Genomic DNA, 22,402 nt, shown 5'->3' with positions numbered 1-22,402 from the left:
TCCGTCTATCAATTAGTTGAGTCTAGTCTTTACACCGGAAGCGACAGAGGAGCTAGTATGCAAGATGGTGGCTACCAGGAGAGGAGTACGCGTGTACTCCCCTAGTAAAACAAACCCAGACCAGTCCTCAGATGTCCCGGTACGTATGAAACAGAGACTTTCTTTAAAGCTGGACATTTCCAGAGATCATATAAAGGTTTTGTCCGAGGTGAAAGAAGCTTGTCACATGTCTGTTAGCCGCTGTTGCGTGAGCGGCTGCTCAAACTTCACGTGGACACCGTCGGTCTATTCATAGTTTGTAAACGTTTCTACGTTGTGGACAAAAAGCTCTGAGTAAAAGCAAAACACTGAGTAGAAAAGATGATCCCATACACACACTGCTTGACGAATAGCTCAGGGCAGTAGTGTTTGAGCAAAGTTCAGTGTGCGTGTCGCCCAACTTCAGCGTCGCTGAATGAGTTGTGTTTAATTCGCTTGGATTTTAAAGACACTGAATTGAAACTGAAACTGCATTGTTATTGTCAACAGATGCTATGTTAAAAAAAAGTAAAGAAACAACTATAAATTGATCGTGCTAAAAATATTGTCTGTGCATCCAAAACTGGCAGACCTAATTCCTCCGTAAGCTCTGAAAACACGTGGGTGACGTTTCCCTTCATTACCACGACCAGTGACTTTGTTTTGAGCTAGTACCATAAGAGCCCCAAATGTATATTAATTAATTAAAAAGAAATATGCTTACCGCTGTTAGTTAGTATGAAAAAAAAACGTTTATTTACATTTATTCAGCCTTTTTGAGAATGAATCTATGTATTTGGGTCCTATTTTAAAATGTATTGTGAGTAGAAATAAAGGGGCTGGGTCTGAGGGCCACAGACAGGCTGGGGAAATGAGAAAGACATAAGAGATGGACTAACACATTGTTGGTTTTGTTCATTTCACAGGCTGTAGACCCAGCTGTGCTATTAACTCTGTATTATTTCTGTCACACAGGCCACCCCTTCTACTGGTAGAAGAACCAGGAGCACTGCTAAACAAGCAGAGAGCCCCACCCAGCATGTCCTGGTGGAGACCAGCAGCCAGCTTGACAAAACTGAGGGAGGACATCAGGCATCCCCACCTACCTCCCTAGTAAAAAGATGTACCAGAGCTTCCAGACTCCACAGTCCAGAGCAGCCATCCACACCTGTGGGCTCCACCCACGAAGCAGACATATCAGATGTGGAGTCCTGTTGCTCTGTGGTGTCCGACAGCATGCCACCAATGACAGGCACCAGGAGGAGGAGGAGACAGCCCCGCACAGCAAGTAAGGAAGATGAGGAGATATCTGAGGTGGAATCGTGCTCTTCTGCAGTATCTGCATCCAAAGCTGGCCGAAGTAGCCGCCGGAGCACGAGGAGGAAGACGATTCCTAAAAGCTCTGATCCAACTCATGCCGAGGCGGGCAACGTCAAGTTGGACTTGGTGCTGGAGGCCGAATCCTGCAGCTCTGTGGTGTCCGAACCCCAGAGAGTCACCAGAAGTCAGAGAAAAACTGCTCGCACCAGATCATCTGCCACACAACAAACTGAGGACTCAGAGCTCTCAGATGCTGACAGCTGCATGTCCAGCGTTTCCGGGGCTGCAGTTGCGAGGTCCACCACCCACAGAGCTACGAGATCCAGAAGGCAAACAAGTGCCATCCCCATTCACCTAGATGAAGCCTCAGAAGGCTCTCTGTCCCCTGCCCCAACTGCTCGAAGGAGCCGTGCTGCAAGAGGAAAGGCAGCAGCTGCTGTAGATGTCAGTGAGCCACACTCTTGTGACTCTGAAGGGTTTGAGTCCGGGCCCACTTATAGTATGATGACTCGCAGACGGGGTAGGACCCAATCCACAGGTCCTAAAGCCGCGGACTCGGACTCTGAGCTGACCGACGTGCATTCCCCGATGGGCAGCCCCTGCTCTGCCCGCAGCAGAGGGACTCCCTGCAGCAGCCGCACAGGCTCAGGGAACAGCGGACGAGGTGCTCCGGCCTCCAGGCGCTCAGTCAAGGATCTTAATGTCGTTCTAGAAAAAGCCGCAGAGCCATCTGAAGAGGACTCTTCATTAAATGATTCTCGGTTAGAAAATACAGTGATTGCTGAGGACGCAGACTGCACACTGCTGGAGGAAGACAAGAATCAAACACTGGAAGAAAAAGAGAATGAAAGCATGAGCAGGTCTGGTCTCACATCAAATGAGGCAGACGCAGTAAGAGTGGAAAAGGGTGTAATTGTCATTTCAGAAGAAGACTCCCATGTGTCTCTCTCTGTATCAAATAGCCCTGCTTGTGCTGAAGAAGCCGCTAGTGAACCTGTAGTGACCGTCAGACGCCAGCAGGAGGAGCCGTGTGATAAAAATAAGTACGGGGGCTCCTCAGAGATGGAAATGATGCAGGAAACAGCCCCCTCATCAGAGCTGTTAAAGCCTTACCAATCAGTTCCAGTGACATTATGTGAGAGGACTAATGAAATCACAGAGGTGGCTGAAGAGAAGCACGAAGCTATGGAAGTAGCTCACGTGGACGCCCACTCATCACAGGGAGATGAGGCTGTGCATGAGGATGCTGCTGTGGAAGCCCGGCCTAGCGAGGAGGAGAAAATGGAAGTCAGCACATTGAATGGAGATGCTCAGCAGGTGGTTGACTCCAGCGAGGTCCAAGTTGAGCCCATACAGGTAACATCCAGCCAGCAGCACAATATCACAGTGGATTCTGGCTCTGAACAGCCCCCCAAACATGTTATTGTACAGAAAACAAAAATAATTAGCCTGCTCGAGAGCAGCGAGGATGAAGATGCTGAAGAGGAGGAGGAGGAGGAGGAGGAGGAGAGGGAAGTTTCTGAAGAAGAGTATTTGGGGCACATGGCGGAGGGGAGAGGAGGACCCTCCAGTAAGTCGGAAGCAGCAGGTGCATCAGTTGATGGGCTGTTTATGATCGACACACGGCCCGGACAGGAGGCTGATGAAGACTACTACAGGAGGAGGCCAGCGGAGGAGGAGAAGGCCACAAATGAAAAGCAGGAGGACCAAGATGAGGAGTTTGTGGATGAGGAGGGGGATGACGACGATGATGAAGATGCAAATATCCTGTTCTGGAGTAGAAATCCTGACTTGTAAGTATGATAAGTGGCAGTCGTTCTCACAGTAATACACATATACATTAAACAAGTGTAAATATTTAGTCTGTTTTGATGCACCATCAGTGTGTGACTGTTTAAAAGATGACTTTTTACAGTGTTTTTCTTTTTGTCAGCAAATCTCAGTTCAACATTTTGGGAAACACGCTTTTTTGCTCCCTTGCTGAGACTGTTTTTGGAGGGTTCTGTAAATTTATTCAAAATAATATCTAGAACTGCAATGACAACTATTAATCTGCAACTAATCTGATGATCAGTTAATTGGTTTTAATTAGTTTTTAAGAAAAAAAGTAAACATTCTCTGATTCCAGCTAAGTGTGAGTGCAAACTGGATGTCTTTGGGTTGTGCACAAAACATCTGAGGACATAATGTTCAATGTTCATGTTCATGACATCATCACACAATGATTAATCAGGAACATAGACAAATTAATCGACAAAGTAAGTAATCGAAATGATTAAGTAATTAGAAATGTCCCATTTATTGACGTATTTAGACCCTTCACTTAGTACTTGGTTAAAACACCCTTGGCAGCCATGAAAGCCTCAAGTCCTCTTGGAAATAATTTTACAAGCTTGGCACACCTTCATTTTGGGACGTCCTCACGTTATTCTTGGCAGAATCATTCGAGCTCAATCAGGTGGGATGAGAGGCGTCGGCTCACGACCATTTTCAGATCTCTGCAGAGATGCTGTGTTGTGTTCAGGTCCAGAATCTGGCCGAGCCACTCTGGGACATTCAGAGTTTTCCTGCAGCCACTCGTGTGTTTTGTAAGCTTTGGGTCGTTGTCTTGTCGAAATGTAAAACTTCACCCCAGCCTGAGCTCATGAGCACTCTGGAAAAGGTTTTAACTCAGGATTGCTCCATATTTTTCTGCATCATCTTTCCCTCGATCCCAGCTGGGCCAGTCCCTGCCACAGAAAACCATCACCACAGCATGATGCTGCCACCTCCATGTTCGACTGTAGGGACGGTGTTAACGAGGTGATGCACAGGGCCTGGTTTCCTCCACACTCACTGTTAGGAATTGTGGCCACATAGTTCAATCTTCATTTCATCAGACCAGAGGATTTTGCTTGTGATGCTCTAAATCATTCAGGTGCCTTTTGGCAACCCCCCAGCAGGCTGTCATGTGCCTTTTAGTGAGGAATGGCATCCATCTGTCCATAATAGCCTGACTGGTGGAGTGCTGCACTGCTTGTTGCCCTTCATCTGTGATAGCTCACTTTGGCTGGGTGACCAGATCTAGGAAGACTGTTAACTTCTTCGATTTGATAATGGTGGAGGCTGATCTGTACCTTGGCGCAATCCTGTCTCACAGGTGTACGAACACCTCTCGATCTCACTTCTTGCTTGTCACTGACATACACCATCAGCCGTAAGGCCTGATAAAGCCGGGAACGCGCCTTTCCTCATTATCTCCGATGAATTAAAGTATACAATTGTTGCAGAAGCAGCACAAGGACCATTAATAAAAATCACCTGAGCTCAGTCGGATGTGTCAATAGAAAGGTTTTAATACTTACGTAACTGTGATGTTTCAGTCTCTCCAAAAGCACCAAATTTCTACTTAGTCATTGTGGAGTATTGTGTGTAGATTAATGAGGAAAAACATGAACCAAATCCATTTTAATGTGAGTCTGAAAGACAACAAAGTGTGTAAAACTTGAAAGAGTCTGAAAGTGTTCTGTATGCACTGTATGTGGGATTGACTCAAAATAAACTTTCTTATTTTACGTGTTTCTAATAGTAATAATGAAGCTTTATGGAGGAATAAGATGAATCAGGCTTTGGATTCTCAGACAGTGCTTGTTACTAGGATCAGGTTCTGGCTCTGGTATTTTCTTGAAATTTGTTTAAAATGAAACAATATAGATTTATTAAACCAGACTTTAAGCACGTAGCACATACACAGTAGAGCCTCACTCATTACTGTTATCATTATATATTATCATTGTGCACTGTGTGCAGAGGTGAGAAATGAGACATGACTATTCTTCCTGAGGAATTTTCTCTTTGCCAATTTGTTTCAGGAAAGAGATGTCCAGCCGTATTGACCCCGGCATCAGAGTGAAGGAGCTCGGGGGTTTATACATCAATTTTGATGGCAGCAAATCAAAACCTGTCTCCAGTTCGCTGCAAAAACTAAAGGAAAAGAAGATCCAAGACGAGGTAAATAAGTGATTGATTTTTCCCTTTTGAAAGCGATGTGATGTAGAATGAATAATGAACTTTATAGCTATGCAAGGACAAGTAAATCCAATAACACATGAGATGGTGTTATTTATGGTTTCTCTCTGATTCTGTCTGACTTTGGCCTTTTTAACTCTGAGTAGTGAGGTGTTGATGGAGTTTGGTGCTTTGCAGTGTTGCAGTTTTTGTTTTGTTGTTGTCCTCAGATGATGAAGAAGAGTGTAATTGGACCAGACTTTGAAAAGAAGGATGCAGTGCCTCCGTACAGTGAATCCAAACAAGCCTTAAAGTTGAAACACAGAGTGAGTTTTATAAAGTAATGCTTTGGTTTATATATTCTCTGTACTACTATCTAAAGTGTTATCACTCGGGTCACGTATCATTCTTTGAATCAGTTACGATGAGATGTACTACCCCAAATCATAAAAAGCATGAACATGTGATCATTGTAAATCCTGTAGTTTTTATTCAAATTCTTTGCTTCAAAGGCCTCTACAATGCTTTTTAATAATTGACATCACTGTTGTTTCCCAGGTGGAGAGGCAGAAATCCACAGGGGATGGGTGGTTTAATATGAAAGCCCCCGAGATCTCTCAGGAGCTGAAAGGAGACCTCCAAGTCCTGAAGATGAGAGGCTCGATGGATCCCAAGAGGTTCTACAAGAAGAACGACAGAGATGGCTTTCCCAAATATTTTCAGGTCAGTAAAAAATACGAGTCACCTGCTCCTCAAACTCTACAGTAACAAAGCAGTGTTAACGTTTTCTCAAGAAACACGGTCATGACTTATCAACATCACACTGTGTACTGTGTTTGACTGTAGCTTCCTATGTGTGTCTGTTATACAGGTTGGTACAGTGGTGGACAACCCAGCTGACTTCTATCATTCCCGCATTCCCAAGAAGGACCGGAAGAGAACCATGGTGGAGGAGCTGCTGGCTGATGCTGAGTTCAGGCAGTAAGTTGAAATGAGAACAAAGACGAACGTGGATGTGGCTTTATTGTGCCCGGTGTCCACTAAAGAAAATCCACTCCCACAGATGGCTTACTAGCTGTTTTTATACTGACGGGGATGGATTTAACATTTTCATTGCTAGCTGGAGTGGAGGAAAGAGCATCATGCATCTGGTCCACATGAACACTTTGGCAATTGGCTTCAGCAGTAAAACACAATCACATTGATATCACTGATCTCTATCTAGTGGATTCCTTGATTATTCATTACTGAATTCACTGCGCCATTAGATCCTGTGAAACTAGTGATTAAATTATGAAACAGACTGAGTTTGACCAAATATTGACAGTGTACAGATAAATCTAAACTGGACACCAGTGTCTGCTGTCACCCTATCTATAGTACTTACATAACAGCTATCAATATACAGAATGAAACATGATAAACTTTTGCTATGGCAGTACAGCTGAAATTATTCATCATTTTACAGAATACCACAGCAGCACCCTGCATCATGTTGTGCTGTATGACTAAAAAACGAGCATGAAACATGCTCTGGTTCTGTGTCATCAGGTGTGGTTCATTTCAGAGAGAGGACAGTGTAAACCTTGTATGATGAGTTATAGTCTTGCACTTTTGCAGGCTCTATGTGCATCGACTTTGAAAAAAGTGCGGACATATAAAACATACTCCCCTTTTCTCTTACCAGCAACAACAAGAAGAAGTACCAGCACATCCTGGCAGAGAAAGCAGCACAAGGAGCTGGTAAGAGGAACAAGAAGAAATTCCAGAAGAAGTAAATCTGAAGACTTGAAAAACACTGAGTGGCTTTTCAATACTGATATCATCAACAGCATACATCATATGGTGGGACTAATGTCACCTCTAAAGATGGATTGAGTTTACTTGTCTTTACATGGAGAAGCGACTGTATAAAAAAAGACGATACAAGTGAAGTTGATTCAGTAATCAAGTCATTACTTTGTACAGTTACCACAAATAATGTGTACATGCTTATATTAACAACTGAAACATTTATTTTTAACCAAATGGATCTGTATTTTCCAAACATTTTGCTCCACAGTAATCATAGTCAATATAAAAATACATGCATCAAATGAACATTAAAATACTCTCTTGACTGGCACCAATGTGTGTAAAAGTTCTCTTTAACATATCACATTCTGGAAATATGGCTTGTGCTATGGGATGAAATGCCACCATAATTACTGTCATTTGTGATGAAAACAGAACCGAAACAAGTGTTTTTATAGCATGCTGCATACAGTCAAATGTTAAGGTTACATATATATATCACTTTGTTGTTAAAAAAAGACCTTTTGAAACATCCGAGTGAGAACCAAAATAAAACACGAAAGACAAATTTTCTCAGTCACATCAATAATTGATGATACCTCTATAAACTAGACATGATTTGTAATTTAATACTGTTATTCAAATTAGATTTTTTTTTGTATATGAATTTTCAAATCGACGGCTTTCTGAACCGGAAAATGCAAACTGGACGTGTGGAAGTTCATTTTGTTGTGTTTTCAGAACATTTAAGTGAAAATATGAAAAAAAAAAAATGAAATGAAATACAGTCACCAGTAATAAAGCTGTTGAAAGCAGATGCAGTGAGGAAGGTTACTATTACCTGCTGTGAAGAAAGGTACGTGGGGAATTCAATCCACAGGCATATTCAAGATACACTGAAAAACACATTGACAGACTGTGAGAAGTTCATGTACAAACACCTGTCTGTTAGATTTTAAATGTCTGTGAGGAACCAACCACTGTAACTTAAAGTGAGCATCCCAATTTGACATTTTCCCTCTGATTCTGAGTAATGAACACACTGTCAATATGAGTCAAAGAGAGGATTTAAGTTTTACCATCAATTAGATCCTGGCTGCACATTTAGTTAGTGTTCCTGCTGCATCGAAGAAAACCACAAACTATGCGATCAGTCTATTCCCTCCTCTTAAATAAAATACAATTTCGATCTGTCAGAGTCAAATAAATTCATCTGTAAATGGAGCTGTGACGAGTGCATGACACAGCTGCATTTTATTAGCACTGATGAAGGCTGAATGAAGACCCACAGATGAAGTGTTCATTACACAGAGCGCATAACCTCTGATGAGCACATACAAACACTGAATACACTTCAAGACATTTCAGTGTAACGCTCTGGATCTGAATGCCCGTCTTAATTTATGTTAAGGCTACATTTCTTTGTGTCTCCTGCTCTTTCATTCAGGATTACTTTTGTTCCTCCTCTCTCTTAAATCTCTTGTAACTGCTGGCTCCCAACGGTGGCTCTTGGCTACCTTCTTGTCTCTCTTTTGTGTTGTGAGAGATGAGCCCTTAACAGCTGCAGCTTACATCCACCGTGTCTCCTTCCCATACACACACAAAATGTTGCTTCTTTATACCCGAGCCAATTTCACACACGGCTTTAGAGAATTTAGACGACGTCTCTGTTTGGTTTCACCATTGGGGCGTTTAAAAAAAACAAAAAAAACAGCCCAGCTGATGGGTGGGAGGGAAGCGGTGCTGCTATGCTTCTGATCATAACCCCTGCAAATTTCCTGCCTTTTCAAAGAGTAACGACGACAAACACCGCTCAGCAAGTGCTCGGGATGGTTTGAAATTTAAATGAACATCAAAAGAAGATAAATGAAGATACATGTGTGAGATGGTTCGACTCACTGAACGATAAAATCCCGAGGTTAAGAAGGTGCATCCACTCCTACACACATACGGCAGGTTAAAGTCAACATCTGCTTTAACTGTGAATTGAAACGATGCATTATTAGAGCGACTGGTTTAACAGTGAAGAGTCTTTGTATTATAACCTCAGGGGTTTGGTCACCTTGTGGGCAGATCATGAAGTTAATGGTCAAAGGTCACTTGGTCCCAGGTGGTTTTGTGTGTCTGCAGAATCCTCTGGACTCGGCTGTGGATTTGCTCCCAGTAGGATGGACTGGGCTGACTGGTCTGGAGCCTGAGGAAAGCAAACAAGAAATGGCACATGTAAAAAAAAAAAAAATCATAAGAGACTTAATCAGCTGAGTCTGAGTCACATATACTCGCATCAAGTTGGGCTGATGTAAAGCTTTGTATTGATAGGAAAAAACAGTGATCATATCGGGGCTGCATCGAAAAAATGTTGATTAATCCAGCGATTTCCAACCTGAGCGTCGAGACACCTGAAAGGCATCAAAAGAGAAGTCTGAGAGGTTGCTAAACAATTAATAGGAGAGGAAAGTAAAATATATATGTACTTCTGCCACACAAAGTTGTGCTTATTTTTTTTCAAACTTGCCTGTTGATTTTGTTCTGGTAAATTAGTGGATCATTGTATTTCCTCAGGACTATTCAAGCAAAGCAAAGCAAATCTGGTCACAAGTGGTCGCCAGCAGACATGGCTTTGTTTCAAGGGCTCAGAAGGCTAAAAGGGTTTAATCCATACGATGTCAGCAAAATAGTGAAAAATGCCTCTTCAAATGACTTGCGATCAACACTTCAGGAAACAAAGATATTAAGTTATGTGATTTAAAACACAGAACAGACACAAATCTGCACACTGGAGAAGCTGAAACCAGAGAATGTTTGGCATTTCTGCTTAAAAAATGACTCTGAACAATATAAAAAGAATCAATCGATTATCAAAGTCACCTAAATCATATAATTACAAACAATATCTTGTCTTTTTTCAAGATGTTCTGGCAGGTATTCCCTTTGGCCACTAGTCTGTGCTGTAACATAACATAAGATGTGTAAGTTGATGCAAAGCTGAAACTACCAGTACACTGACTCACTCGACGCACTTTAGGTGTTCTGTTCTCAACAACAGACTTTTAAAATTCTCTGGAATAAATGACACTTTCTTCCGTCTAAACATTCATTTTTGGTTCCTCTACATTCAACCTTTTGTGCAAAAAAACAAACAAAAAGCAATTTCACAACTGACAGAACCAACCGTGCAGTTGAACTGGAGGCATAAATGCATTTCATCAATACAATATAAATGCGTCTGCAAGTTAGTAGCCACGGGCAGTTATGAAACAAAAGCTCGCGCTGACAGACAGATGGAAGTGAACAGTAATAAATTCCAGTATTGCCTCTCATCCACGTCTATTAGTTGGGAGCGGAAAGGTGATGACTGTCTGACTGACTGGCCGGTGTCTTGGCCTGGCCAGCACTGAGGGAATGGAAGCTTTTCATCTGTAATCAGATAAACTTGCTACCTGCTTCAAAAAGTCATCAAGGACAAATCATCCAGAGACATGAATAGACTGAGACTTCGGGGCTTAGGGAGCAAACGTTGCCGCTGGCATCTGTCATTTTCTTTATAGATCAAAGATTGGTGGTAAGACGTGCTCCTCTCCCTGTCGGAGGGAATCTACAAAGGCCCACTCTAATCTCCCACCCTGCAACTCCTGTCGCGTTTTCAATTGAGAGAAAAGTATCATTCATTTCCTACAATTTACTTTGCAGTTTAAGATTGTTTATTGATTTTAATGTTTGCTTATGGACTGAGCTGAACGGAAGGGGAAAGGAGAGCCCAAACAAACAAACAAAACAGAACATCGCTCCCATTGGTGTGTTTAACTCACAGCTGTGATCGATGACAAGGTCTCTCTGAATGTATTAAAGCGTGCATCGGGTCAAATGCATCAGACTCAAGCTGAAACACAAATCAATACCATTTTCCTCTTTGTTTTCCCTTCTCTCGGCCTCCTCCTTCAGTAATGAACAAACATGACAAGACATCAGCTTCTGTAATTTAAGAGGTGGAGGGAAATTCATCCTGCCTGTCGAGTGTGATCAAAATTAAAGACTGGATGTGTATGAGCTCGCACACACACACGCACACAGGCACGCACACGCACACACACACACACACAAAGCAGCTGCAGTGTATGACCATCTCACGGGATTGTCATGTATTTGCTGTATACTGTAATTGGAAACTCATACAGGTGCCTCTTTTGCTTTTGAGATCTTTTGAGCAAACACCAATGATTTACACAGATGGATCAGGATAAATTCAGGGCAAATACCTCAAAAAAAAAAGAAAAAAGGGCGGATTATGTTTTCTCCTGCTTTGGCGTGAGTGTGAAGAAAATCAGCTGCTTTGGTGGCCAGAAAAAACTGAGAGCGATCCTGAGAGAGTCCTCCTGATGTTCGTCTGAGAATACACTTTACCACAACACAAAGTTATAAACAAGCATACTAATTACCACTCTCCTTGCTTCGTACCGTTTTGTCCTAGCAGGGCTGCACTGTCCAGAGACTGGGTTCTTAGTACAGTAAAATAAAAAAACAAAAATGCCCTCTCCTCATTTCATCACCCAGTGTGACACAGGAAGAAATGACTGGATTGTTTCATTTAAAATATTAAAAGATTTTTGGTTTACATGGGGGATTGTGTCGACGAAGCACCAGAATATGTTGTAAATCAAGCAGTTTTCAAGGAGAATATTCTCAGTCAAGCATATTCTTAACCTTGAAAACATATTGGTGAAAATTAAGCATTTTCCAAAACTTTGTAAGAACCCGGTAGAGATCTCACCTTTCTCTGAGGGAATGGTTGAGGATTAGAGGACTTTCCTCTAAGTTTGACATGGTCAGGGTGGACTGAGCCAATGCAGAACCTCTCACAGGGCTTCTAGTCTGGGCTTCAAGTGTGGACCGTGTCTCTGGAGAGGACTGGACCCTCGCAGAACCTGACTTCACCTGGAAGAGGTCACCGGGTTTGAGTTATGGGACAGTTTTAAGCAGTGAATTCACTTATAGCTGGCCGGATGTTTTGTCTTTGAGCTTTGCTGAAAATCTTTTTGATCAAAATTATCAGAGTTGGGATGAGTGAAAAGTGCATAAAAACTTAAATGCCTGTTCATAGTACATCTTAAATATTTCAGTACTTTTACATTGACAGTTTTCGATATAAAGGACATTTCCAGCAAAAGTGGGCAGAATGAGTTAGTTTTAATGAACATGGTACATTAGAATAACTAGAGAATATTTTTCTAAGAACATAATGTCTAAAACACCGCCAGTTGTGAATATATAATTCTGTAAGTCTGATTTGAGTATGTGTATGTACAGTGACACTTCGTCATGGCTACAAAGCAACTTACAACCCAGATTCCAAAAAAGTTGGGACACTGTATAAAACATAAATAAAACAGAATGGGATCATTTCCTAATCCAATCTGACATATACGCAATTGAAAACAGTACAAAGACAATATATTTAATAATTCACCTCATCAACATCAGATGGATATCTGCTTATTCTGAATTTAACAGCTGCAAACAAGCTGGGACAGGAGCAACAAAAGACTGGGAAAGTTGTGGAACGCTCCAAAAACACCTGTTTGGATCATTCCACAGGTAAGCAGGCTGATTGGTAACAGGTGATAGTATCATGATTGGGTATGAAAGGGGCATCCTGGAAAGGCTCAGTCGTTCACAAGCAGGGATGGAGGAGGTTCACCACTTTATGAAACATATGATTATATATTACTACATGGGCTTGAGAACACTTCAAAAAACTGTTGTTACAGTGTGTTTACATTTTGTTTTTTTTCGTTTTACACAGCATCCCAACGTTTTTGGAATCAGGTTGTACTTATAGCTGAACACTGATCTCCATGCTTGTGTTTCCTGGGTTGAAATGTTACAATTAGACTTACTCTGGCTGTTCTTGGTCTGTAACTCCCCAGGAGAGAAGAATCTACAATAACAAAGACAAGTTAAGTGTTGGATAAAAACAGAAATCTCAACTTTTGGATTACAGAACATTCATAGTATTTCCTTTAAAAGTCCCATATTGTTTGAAGTGAGACTTCCATATTTTTTTTTATTATAAAGCAGGTCTGTGTCCAATATAAATACTGTTCAAGTATCAAAACACTCAATCCACAGAGAAATGCACACAGGCCATATTCAGAAACTGAGCCTTTAAACGAGCTGTGTCAGGAAAACACAGTGGGTGGTGCCTGCTCAGGCCTGTGAGACCCGACCAATCAGTGTAGACTGGGCTTTTTTTAAAGAGACTAAAACTAGTGTGCTTTAGACAGGAGGAGAATAGAGGTGCTGCATCAATATACAGTATAAGAAAAAGTTTTTTTGAACACTAAAGCATGTAAACATTTTCTAGTAGACACCTAAAATAAAAGTGTAAATCTGAAAATGTGTATAATATAGGACCTTTAAGTAAAGTGCCCTACAAAAAGTCAGTTGTATAGAGAGCCACGTGTATCTACATTTAACTATATTCATGTATATTTATTATTTGACTACAACAAAAAAATGTAATAAGTCACTTTATCAGTCATTACTGATATCCTCAAGCAACAAAAATATAAATGCAGTCCATTATTCATTTTAAAAGACGTCACCATGTTATCATGAAGACGTAAACAAAGGCATCAAACCAGAACAAAGACACGTTTTCACAACATTACCAATTTTAATATATTAGACCAACTGCAAACAGTTATTTGTGCAGCAAGTATAGCATGGCCTCAGGTGTGTAACAGTACATGTATTAGTTTTTGCATTGCATTGCATTGTGAAAGTCTACCTGTGTGATCAGCTTTGAAGCTGACAGAGTGTCGATGCATGCTACCACTCTGCGAAGAGGAGGAAGGAGTTCCCATCCCAGACACATTGCTGCAAACTGAGACCTGGCAGAAAACATGACCGAAAAAAAATCTTCCATCAAAACAAATTGTTTCATCTACAAGAAAAACTTATGAACTGTGAGGTTGTTTTGGCAATCAGCAGGGAGGGTTTTCTTTCTTCATTTAGACATCATCCTGATACTTATACACTAATCAATGACATTATCAGCCAACTTCAAGGAAGACATGCCACAACAGAAATGGACAAATGCAACACACTGATCACACATTCACTCATTTCTGCAAAATAAAGGAAAAGCTGCGAAAAAAGTTTGCCTGACTGTTACTCCACGTGCCTGTTATCTCAGCACCCAATCTTTTAACCAACAACATCAGGATGAGTCATAAACAAAACAAAGACAACATTTTTACAGAATAACCATCTAACTCAAAGAACATAGGCTGTGTTTTCTGTAGGGATGTGCTTCCTTCTTCACAAACAAACAGGGCTCTCTGAAACATGCACTGATAATGCATTCACCATGAGGCTAAGCTACTTCATTAGGTATCTATTTGTTAATTGCAGCTTGACTCTCAATTACTAGGGTTAATTGTCGACAGAAGATTCCCCCAGGAAAACCGAGCGGCAAAAACATGCTCCTCTCTTTAATAAAACGCCTGTTGTATTCTAGTAAATTCCATTCAGGTGTGTGACAAAAACAAACAACTGTGTACCTAATCATTTCTATTAATAACAGCATGCTAATGGATTTTGATATTCATACCTCAGTATTAGATTTGATGTAAATGAAGAAGCAGGAATACAATGGGGAGCAGAGGGAGGGGCACAGAGCTAGAGGCTGTGTTGTTCTTGTCCATCAACTGTATATTCCCCAAGGCTGTGTGATCAGAAAAATCACTCCCTTTTATATGCAAATCTCTCATAGTAACGATACGGTCATAATTAAAGCTGTGTTAATAAATAACTGTGTACCAGCCTAAATCCAGGACATGTGCTATTAAAGCACACTCAAGCCCCTCAGTGAGGATAATAGGCCATATTACATGCGCACACAGTGAAACATTTTCATGACGTCAAAATCCATTAACGGCTCAGGTAAAAAGATTAACACTGCTCTCTTTTTATGCCCTCCTCTTAATCTGCACACTAGATTATGTTAAATTTTGGGGAGCTCCCACTGAGGTTTGAACTGCATCAATTCAGGATCCCATTAATTTTATAACCCCTGTCCACTGAACACGTGTATTACTGGCATTAAACAAACCATCATAACACATTTTTGTCAACTGCCTTCAGTTTGGAGGCACACATCTAATGTTACCTACCACGAAGGGCGGCTGGCTCTCAGTCTCCTTCCTGAAGTGGTGAGGCCCCAGCTGGAGATGGCTGAGCCTCTGCCGGGCGTCCTCTGAAAGCTGGCACATCTTGCGGTGAGTGTAAGGGGACAAGGCTCGTGTCCTTGAGGAAACTGTGGGCTGCTGATAGCCAGAGTCGACAGAAACTCTGGGAGAAGCATGCTTTCTCTTCTTCTTGTTCTTCTGGGGACTCTGACCACATGGTGATGAAGAAGGGAACTGTCTAGATGTCGATGCAGAGTTTGCAATTCTTGCCTCAACATTTGTTTTTTTTGCTGAACTCTGTCTGGATGGCCTCACTGGAGAAAGACAGCAAGTCTGGGGGTGCAGAGACTGAATATGAGAGAGAGACAGACAGGAAAATGTTGATATGTTGTCCCGACATGACAAGTTACAGGTGACAAATAGCATTTGTCTCAACAGTTTAGATTTCTCTGCACACCACAATGTTGTTCCTTTACACAAGCGTCAGCCATTTTAGCCATTAAGACAGCTGCTCTCACTCTTGACAAAGACTTGCTCTCCCTGGACAAAACCATTAAACTATTAGCTAAATCATTCAGCTTAAGTGTTACAACAACAACGGCTCTCGCAGTCAGCACTGCCATGGAGACAACCTCTGCAGAATTACTTCAATAACTCTAATGGCCACTAACATCATTCTCCGATGCAATATCCCACTTCCTGCGGGTAATGCCAACCAGGGATAAATACGTTAAGATAAAATGTTAATTGCATTTGATGGCCATCTCCAGTCTAATATGATAAAGAGGCATTACCTGGCTGTAAAGCAGAGATAATCTAAATGCTAATAAGGGAAATCACACAACATGAAAACTATTTTTAAGAGAAACAAAATTATGAATAAATCCTCATCGAGGTTGCCAATTGAGATTGGTCTGATCTAATGATATTAAGCAAAGTATGCTCTCCTCCCCACATGTCTACCATCATGCCCAACTTCTTTCGGCTCTTTTGTCTGTTCCTCACTGAACAGCCAGTTTTTATGTCCCCAACTGAGTGGTGAAGGCTTGTCTGATAAGATTTGCCGCTATTTCCACTGTTGGGGTTGTGTGGTAAACAAGCTTGGGATGTGGATAAATAATAACAAGACAAAGAGTCACAGGGCTTTGAGCCAAATGCTCACTGCAGCATGCTACCACATCCAAGATGCTGACATACTCACAGTGGCACTGCTAACCAGGTCTAATCCTTACAATGATCACCAATTTACTTTGGTATTTTGCATGGTAACATTTGTTAACTGGCACTAAACACGCAGTACATCTGATGATGACCAAAGTATCTGAAAAAATCATCCCAGGGGAACATGAATGCCTGCAAGAAATGTCATGCAAAACCATCTCATAGTTATTTACGTTTCACAAAAATCACAATTTTCAACCTCATGGTGGCGCTAGAGGAAAAGTCAGAGGATCATCAAAGTCATTAAGATACATCATCTGGACACCATCAATGTCTGTATCACATATTGCACAATCCATCCAGTGGCTGCTAAAATATTTGGAATGGAAAATTCAAGATTTGACCTGATGGGGACCTTGAATGTCTGTACAAAATTTCTGTCAACAACTGTTGAGATATTTCACTCTGGACAAAGCAGCGGGCTGACCGACCGACCCACGTTGCCACTCCTAAATGACAAAATTTTGGATTAAAACAGTATTTAAATGAGAATGATGTCAATCAATAAAAGATAAGAGCACCAAAAAAAATCTGCAAATAAAGAGTAAGACTGTACAAAAATCTGTAATCATCTCAACAGTTTTAGAGGTTTTGTGGAAGATGCCATCACTCTAAATCTCTATTAAAACAGGACATGGTTTGTCAGCTGGGCGGGCAGCCAGTCAGGGAAATGCCTATGCTGAACCATTAGGACAGAGAAAATGGAGAAATTCTACTGTCTGACAGCCACAGCGGTGCTCTGATCCAGACATCCCCCTGAGGGACCAGGAGAACACTCTGACAATCTGCTTCGCTGTCAATGACATCCCATTTAAACAAATAGCTTAGCTTAGGTTACTGCACCTGGGAGATGCATGGCAGTGTTTTTGCCACAACATGCCAACTGCTGTGTGATGGATCATATGATACAAACAGGACTGTTTGTGAAAGATTTTCATTCTCACTGTTTTTTCTTTAACAGTCTTTCTCATCCTACAATTGGAGCATTATTCTACCCTCCCAGCATCCATCTGCTGACATTACCTTTACACACACCTCACACACATGTATGATTCACGAAAGATCATGAAGGAGTACATTCAACTTAAGCAGGGCTTCAGCTAAGGATTAATTTCATTCTCAATTAATCTGCCAGTGACTTTTTCAATTCATCATCTGAGAAGCTGAAACCAGACAATGTTTGCTTGAAAAGAAAACACAATTATTCATTTGTCAAAAAAGTTACTTTTATTTTTTGCATAGATTGTCTCATTCATTAATCAGTGTATTTTTTTTTTAGCTCTATACTGAAAACTACAACAGTGGATGAATGAGAATATTCACAGGCACGTGGATGGATGTGTCAAAGACAAAACTTAGGTTTGCCCATAAAAGGAAAGGAAGAGAGAAAAGAGAGTCTTCAAAAAGGAAAATGTGATTTTATGCAGCTAAGAAATACCCTTTAAAATCCACAAGGACACAGCAGCAGACATACAGGTGACCCTCATCTTGGATAGTTACTGTAAAAAAAATGACTGACTGACTGACTGGGTCCATGACAAAAATTGTGTAAACTCTGAGTTGGACTGAGATGTGAGAGAAGCCTCACTATCTGCATCACAGATCTGCCTCCACGTAATTACATTCACAAGGAGAGAACAAATACCCTTGAAACACTGCCAGTATGGATAGATAGATAGATGCAGTAGCCATGGCAACAATAGAAGGTGGGTATGTATGGTGGAAACAGACAAATCTGATGGTGAGCGATACCACTCATTAGAGCTTTAGAGATGAACTGTTCACTGTTTGAGCTTTGGTCAACACTCGCGCAGCAATGCTATGTAGCTCTGATTTGTTCAAATTCCAGACGTTTTGAACAATCACACAGGATGATAAACACACTGTTTACTTGACTTTTGAGTGGCACTTGATGGATTTGAATAGTTTAAAAGCTGTTACGAAAGGCCATGAACGGATAACAAAAATGTATCTATGAAGGGCAGGCTCTGTCTAAAGTGCTTTACACATCAATAACAGACATAAAGCAAATAAACCAAAAGCAGAGAAAGGTACAACAAATGTGAAAAACTGGATGCACAGTATGTGTGGTTATGCACAGACCTATGAGATGTAATAAAAAGACACTTACAGGTGAGGCAGGCCAGCTGTCTCTCACATCACTCTCTTCTATGACGGATGTTGTGCCAAACTCCACTTTGGGGGAGATTCCCTAGAGGGAGAGGGACAATAGGAACAAACGCAACACCTTTACCAGGGTGATGAAGACAAAAGGACAGATAACAGCACTGCCTGGAACACCAATTTACAACCAAAAATCTTCAATCTACGCCTGGCTTGAGAAAAACAAATTGAAGAAAAGAAAAAGGCTCCAGTGATGTTTAAATAATATGGCATTTGGAGAGAGACATCTAAATTGCTATGTAGGCCTCAAACACAAACACATAAAAGCAACGGTGAGGGGAATGGTGTTTAAAGACATTTCAATATGCCAGTTAGTGCCTCGGAGGACAAGGGGAGGATAGAAAAGCAACCCACAGCCACAGAGAGATGAAGGGATGATATAAGAAGAGGAGGAGGAAAAAGCGAAATGACAAAAACAGGAAGTTCTTCGTATTTTACGTCTGTAGCAAAGGCAGCCGACAGCTCAACAAGGCAAAATGGTATCTTTTTCTGAAGAAATTACTTTTTCTAAGAGAAGACAGTGTTTCTGAATTGGTTATCTAGGTAGTGTACCTGCCTGTCATGTGCACAGACACATGAGCCACAGAGATTAGGAGGAGACTGGCTTCGAGAAAGCACCAATCTTCTCCAGTCTATGACTGACATGTGTAATACTGGTGCCAATCTAGCTGGATCACATGGCGAGCACAATGTGGGGTCGCTGTGACATGTGAACAATGCTTAAACGCATCAATTGGCATCCCTCCTCTAATGAATTCAACAGTGTGCAGTAGCCCAAGTTACCTTTGCTGACATGAAATACAACCTAGATTACGAAAAAAATTGATAGGCTGTGTGAAACATAAACAAAAGCAGAATGCAATTATTTGTTTTTGTTGCAATTTTGTTGCAATTATTTAATTATTATCTATTTTCCTGTGGAATGATCCAAACAGGTGTTTTTCCCAGTCTTTCGTTGCTCCTGTACCAACTTGTTTGGAAAATGTTGTTGCCATCAAATTCAGAACAAGCATATATTTATGACAATCAATGAAGCTGATGGTGTAAAAGACTAAATATATTGTCTTGTTTTCGGTTGAGTATATGTCAAAAAGGTTTGGAAAATCAACACACTCTGTTCACTTATGTTTTACAGTGTCCCAACTTTTTTGGAATCAGGGTTGAACATGCATTACACTTGGGCTCACACTTATCATTCACATGGAATCTTGCAAAAGTTAAATTTTAGACTTGAAATGACAGATAAGAGTAAGAATTCTACACTTCATAAATCATTCATCAAATTTCCTATGACCTGGGTGGGATGGGATATTACAACACTTTCTTTGCTTTTTTTTTTTTTTTGCATTTATCAGGGGTGCAAACAACATAAATTGCTGGAGTTGGAGTAGGTCACTTGATAAATGTGTCTGTTCGCTCAGCAAAATGGCTGACTCTAGAGCATTCTTAGGTGTAATTCTTAGACGTTTGATGAATACCAGCACAGGTTTGGAAGGGGAATTAAGAAATAAAAATAAGAACAGATGGAAAAACAGCCTACAGGAAAGGTGGAGGATCTCTTCAATAGTATCTCTCTCTCTGCAGCTCCTTCTCTGGTGCTCAGTCTGGGACTAGGGTACAGGAAATCTCTGCTGCTTTCCACCATCGTGGCAAGGATCTCCCCCTCTTAAAACCATACACAGACAGGCAGTAAACATGAACACACACAGTGACACAATCCAAGTTAGAGATCATGTTTTTGCAGTGTAATGACTCGATAGAGTAGGGATTTAACATGCCCATATGGCCTCATCAGAATGCATACCTGGAGGCACCAACTGAATCAGCTCAAAAGATGTTGTGTCAGCTATGAGGAAAGAAAGCACAAATAGACCGTGAGCTAATGATCAGTATCACAGCTAATAGCCTATAAGCTTGCATAGCAGAGGAATCGGGACTAAAAGATGAGGAAGCAAAATCCCAGACGGCCGTTTACCTTCGAGGAGGTCAGCAACATCAGCAGGGTCAACAACGCCAGGGAAAGTCTGGTAAAACAGACGGAGTACAGACAAAGCAAATCAATACTTATAACAAGATGAGACAGACAGCTCGGTACCTAACGCTGCCATTCTCCCCAGGGAAAAGAAGGGCAGTTTTATCAGCAGTTGGGGCAGCAATGTTCAAATTGGAGGGTTTCTGGTTGAAATCATCAGACTTAAAAAAAATAAGCCAGTAACAGTCTGTAGTGTAAACAGTATGCAAGTCATAGGAATTCAAATAGAAACAAATAAGAGATAATAACTGCTGGGATGGAGACTTCTTGACCTGAAGTCTTTTGTAGATTTAAGTACAATGGATAGGTATCAGTAGGAGCCAACATAAGGTCTGGGATGTGACATGCACTCTTTTTTGATATTGGAAAATATGTCACTAGTCCTCCCACCATCTCTCTCAGTACATCTGAAAAATGTCAGACAGACACATGGTAGCTCTACATCTTGTGCCTAAGCAATGGAGGCAGCTCTTCGTCCTGTAATACACAGTTATTATTCTCACCTTGACAAATACCATTTTGTGGTGGAAGAGTAAAGGGAACACAGGTGGCACACAGGGAGTCTTCCTGTACTGGCCCATGACACACACACTGAGGTAGATATCGTTCTTTCTAGACAGGAGCACTCCTGGGCATGTGACCTGCACACAAGCAGTGTAATTAGGTGACTGCGGTGTCAGGTCAGGCATTCTTAAATTTCTGTATGTGTCCTTTATAGATAGATTTCTTTCTAGCTTATGACAAAAAGAGCCTTTCCTTGAAGAAAAAACACTCAGCTATACAGGTGTAAAATCCTCTGAGGAACTATCCATATCAGTAGGACATTTTTTTTCTGCTACTAAATAGCATAATAAAGATTGTGGTTAAAAAAAACAACAACTGCGAAATCTAAGATGAATTACTTTGACATACCAAGTGAAAATGAGACCAAATCAGCTTACAACTGATCCACAGATACTGCACATTAAAGGAAACACACCGTTTAAAAATCAGTAAGGTCAAAGTTGCTGTAATTTAACTGTGCATTTTGGCTCAATGTTAATAGCATTTGTTCACAAATTTGAAGTGAAGTAGTTGAATGCGTCTGTAAAATGCAGAAATTCAAATACGAAGTCACAACAAACAATAAAAAAGTTTTTTTTAAATTTAGCTAGCTAACATAGCTACGAATTTATTCTAAATGTCGGTGTATGAAGATTAAAGTAGAGCAAACTGGTAAAATACGCCAGCTATAACATTAGTTAGTAAGTTACAGCAAGTTCGACAGTATTCCTAATGTTCAGAAAGATTTAGGAACAAAATTTAAATCCATTCATCATGATAACCGAAACGGACTTGTATGTAAAATTACAGCCGTTTGTTAGCATTAAGCTAACGTGAAGGAAATGTTCGTCAAGGGAAGAGGCTGTCAGCTCGCTAGCTAGCTTACGTTAACTATGCTACAGTAACAGGTCAGTTTCTGAGTTTTGTAGCGTTGGAGCAGCCTTATGACTCACGTACTGTCTGAACGTCCAAGTACACGGTACATTTTAAAGACTTTTGAATCACTTTAGAGGAGGAAATCTGTTTCTTCGGCGATGCCATTCATCCAACTTTTGAAGTTCGTTGTCATAGCTGCCAAACAGCAACAGTCACAGACCGGATGTGTAGTCATGTG

At 41.0% G+C, this 22,402-nt stretch overlaps 2 protein-coding genes across 9 annotated transcripts; one reads left to right on the top strand and one right to left on the bottom strand.

Annotated features, from left to right (window-relative positions):
• The first annotated feature begins 47 nt into the window (after window positions 1-47).
• On the top strand, window positions 48-7,851 carry dnttip2 (deoxynucleotidyltransferase, terminal, interacting protein 2). Its single transcript, XM_041935726.1, has 7 exons — window positions 48-139; window positions 994-3,131; window positions 5,190-5,328; window positions 5,556-5,651; window positions 5,884-6,048; window positions 6,197-6,306; window positions 7,013-7,851. The coding sequence occupies exons 1-7, from the start codon at window positions 65-67 to the stop codon at window positions 7,101-7,103; spliced, it is 2,814 nt and encodes a 937-aa protein (XP_041791660.1). The 5' UTR covers window positions 48-64; the 3' UTR covers window positions 7,104-7,851.
• Window positions 5,811-22,380, bottom strand: spata6 (spermatogenesis associated 6). Of its 8 annotated transcripts, none has more exons than XM_041935733.1 (14): window positions 22,246-22,380; window positions 21,249-21,386; window positions 20,689-20,737; window positions 20,518-20,559; window positions 20,254-20,378; window positions 18,661-18,741; window positions 15,294-15,656; window positions 13,907-14,009; window positions 13,014-13,054; window positions 11,888-12,051; window positions 9,182-9,313; window positions 9,019-9,098; window positions 7,961-8,015; window positions 5,811-7,065 (listed from the first exon to the last, which is right to left on the bottom strand). In XM_041935733.1, the coding sequence occupies exons 1-11, from the start codon at window positions 22,327-22,329 to the stop codon at window positions 9,202-9,204; spliced, it is 1,302 nt and encodes a 433-aa protein (XP_041791667.1). In that variant the 5' UTR covers window positions 22,330-22,380; the 3' UTR covers window positions 5,811-7,065; window positions 7,961-8,015; window positions 9,019-9,098; window positions 9,182-9,201. The 8 variants fall into 8 exon arrangements, with proteins under 8 accessions (XP_041791667.1, XP_041791666.1, XP_041791663.1 ...); XM_041935732.1 differs by having other exon boundaries at window positions 9,019-9,058; XM_041935729.1 differs by having other exon boundaries at window positions 9,019-9,313.
• Window positions 22,381-22,402: the final 22 nt, after the last annotated feature.

This window comes from Chelmon rostratus, chromosome 4, assembly GCF_017976325.1.
Source record: "Chelmon rostratus isolate fCheRos1 chromosome 4, fCheRos1.pri, whole genome shotgun sequence".
Classification (NCBI taxonomy): domain Eukaryota; kingdom Metazoa; phylum Chordata; class Actinopteri; order Chaetodontiformes; family Chaetodontidae; genus Chelmon; species Chelmon rostratus.
The sequence above is the reverse complement of the archived record's forward strand: the minus strand, read 5'-3'. Positions and strand labels throughout refer to the sequence as shown.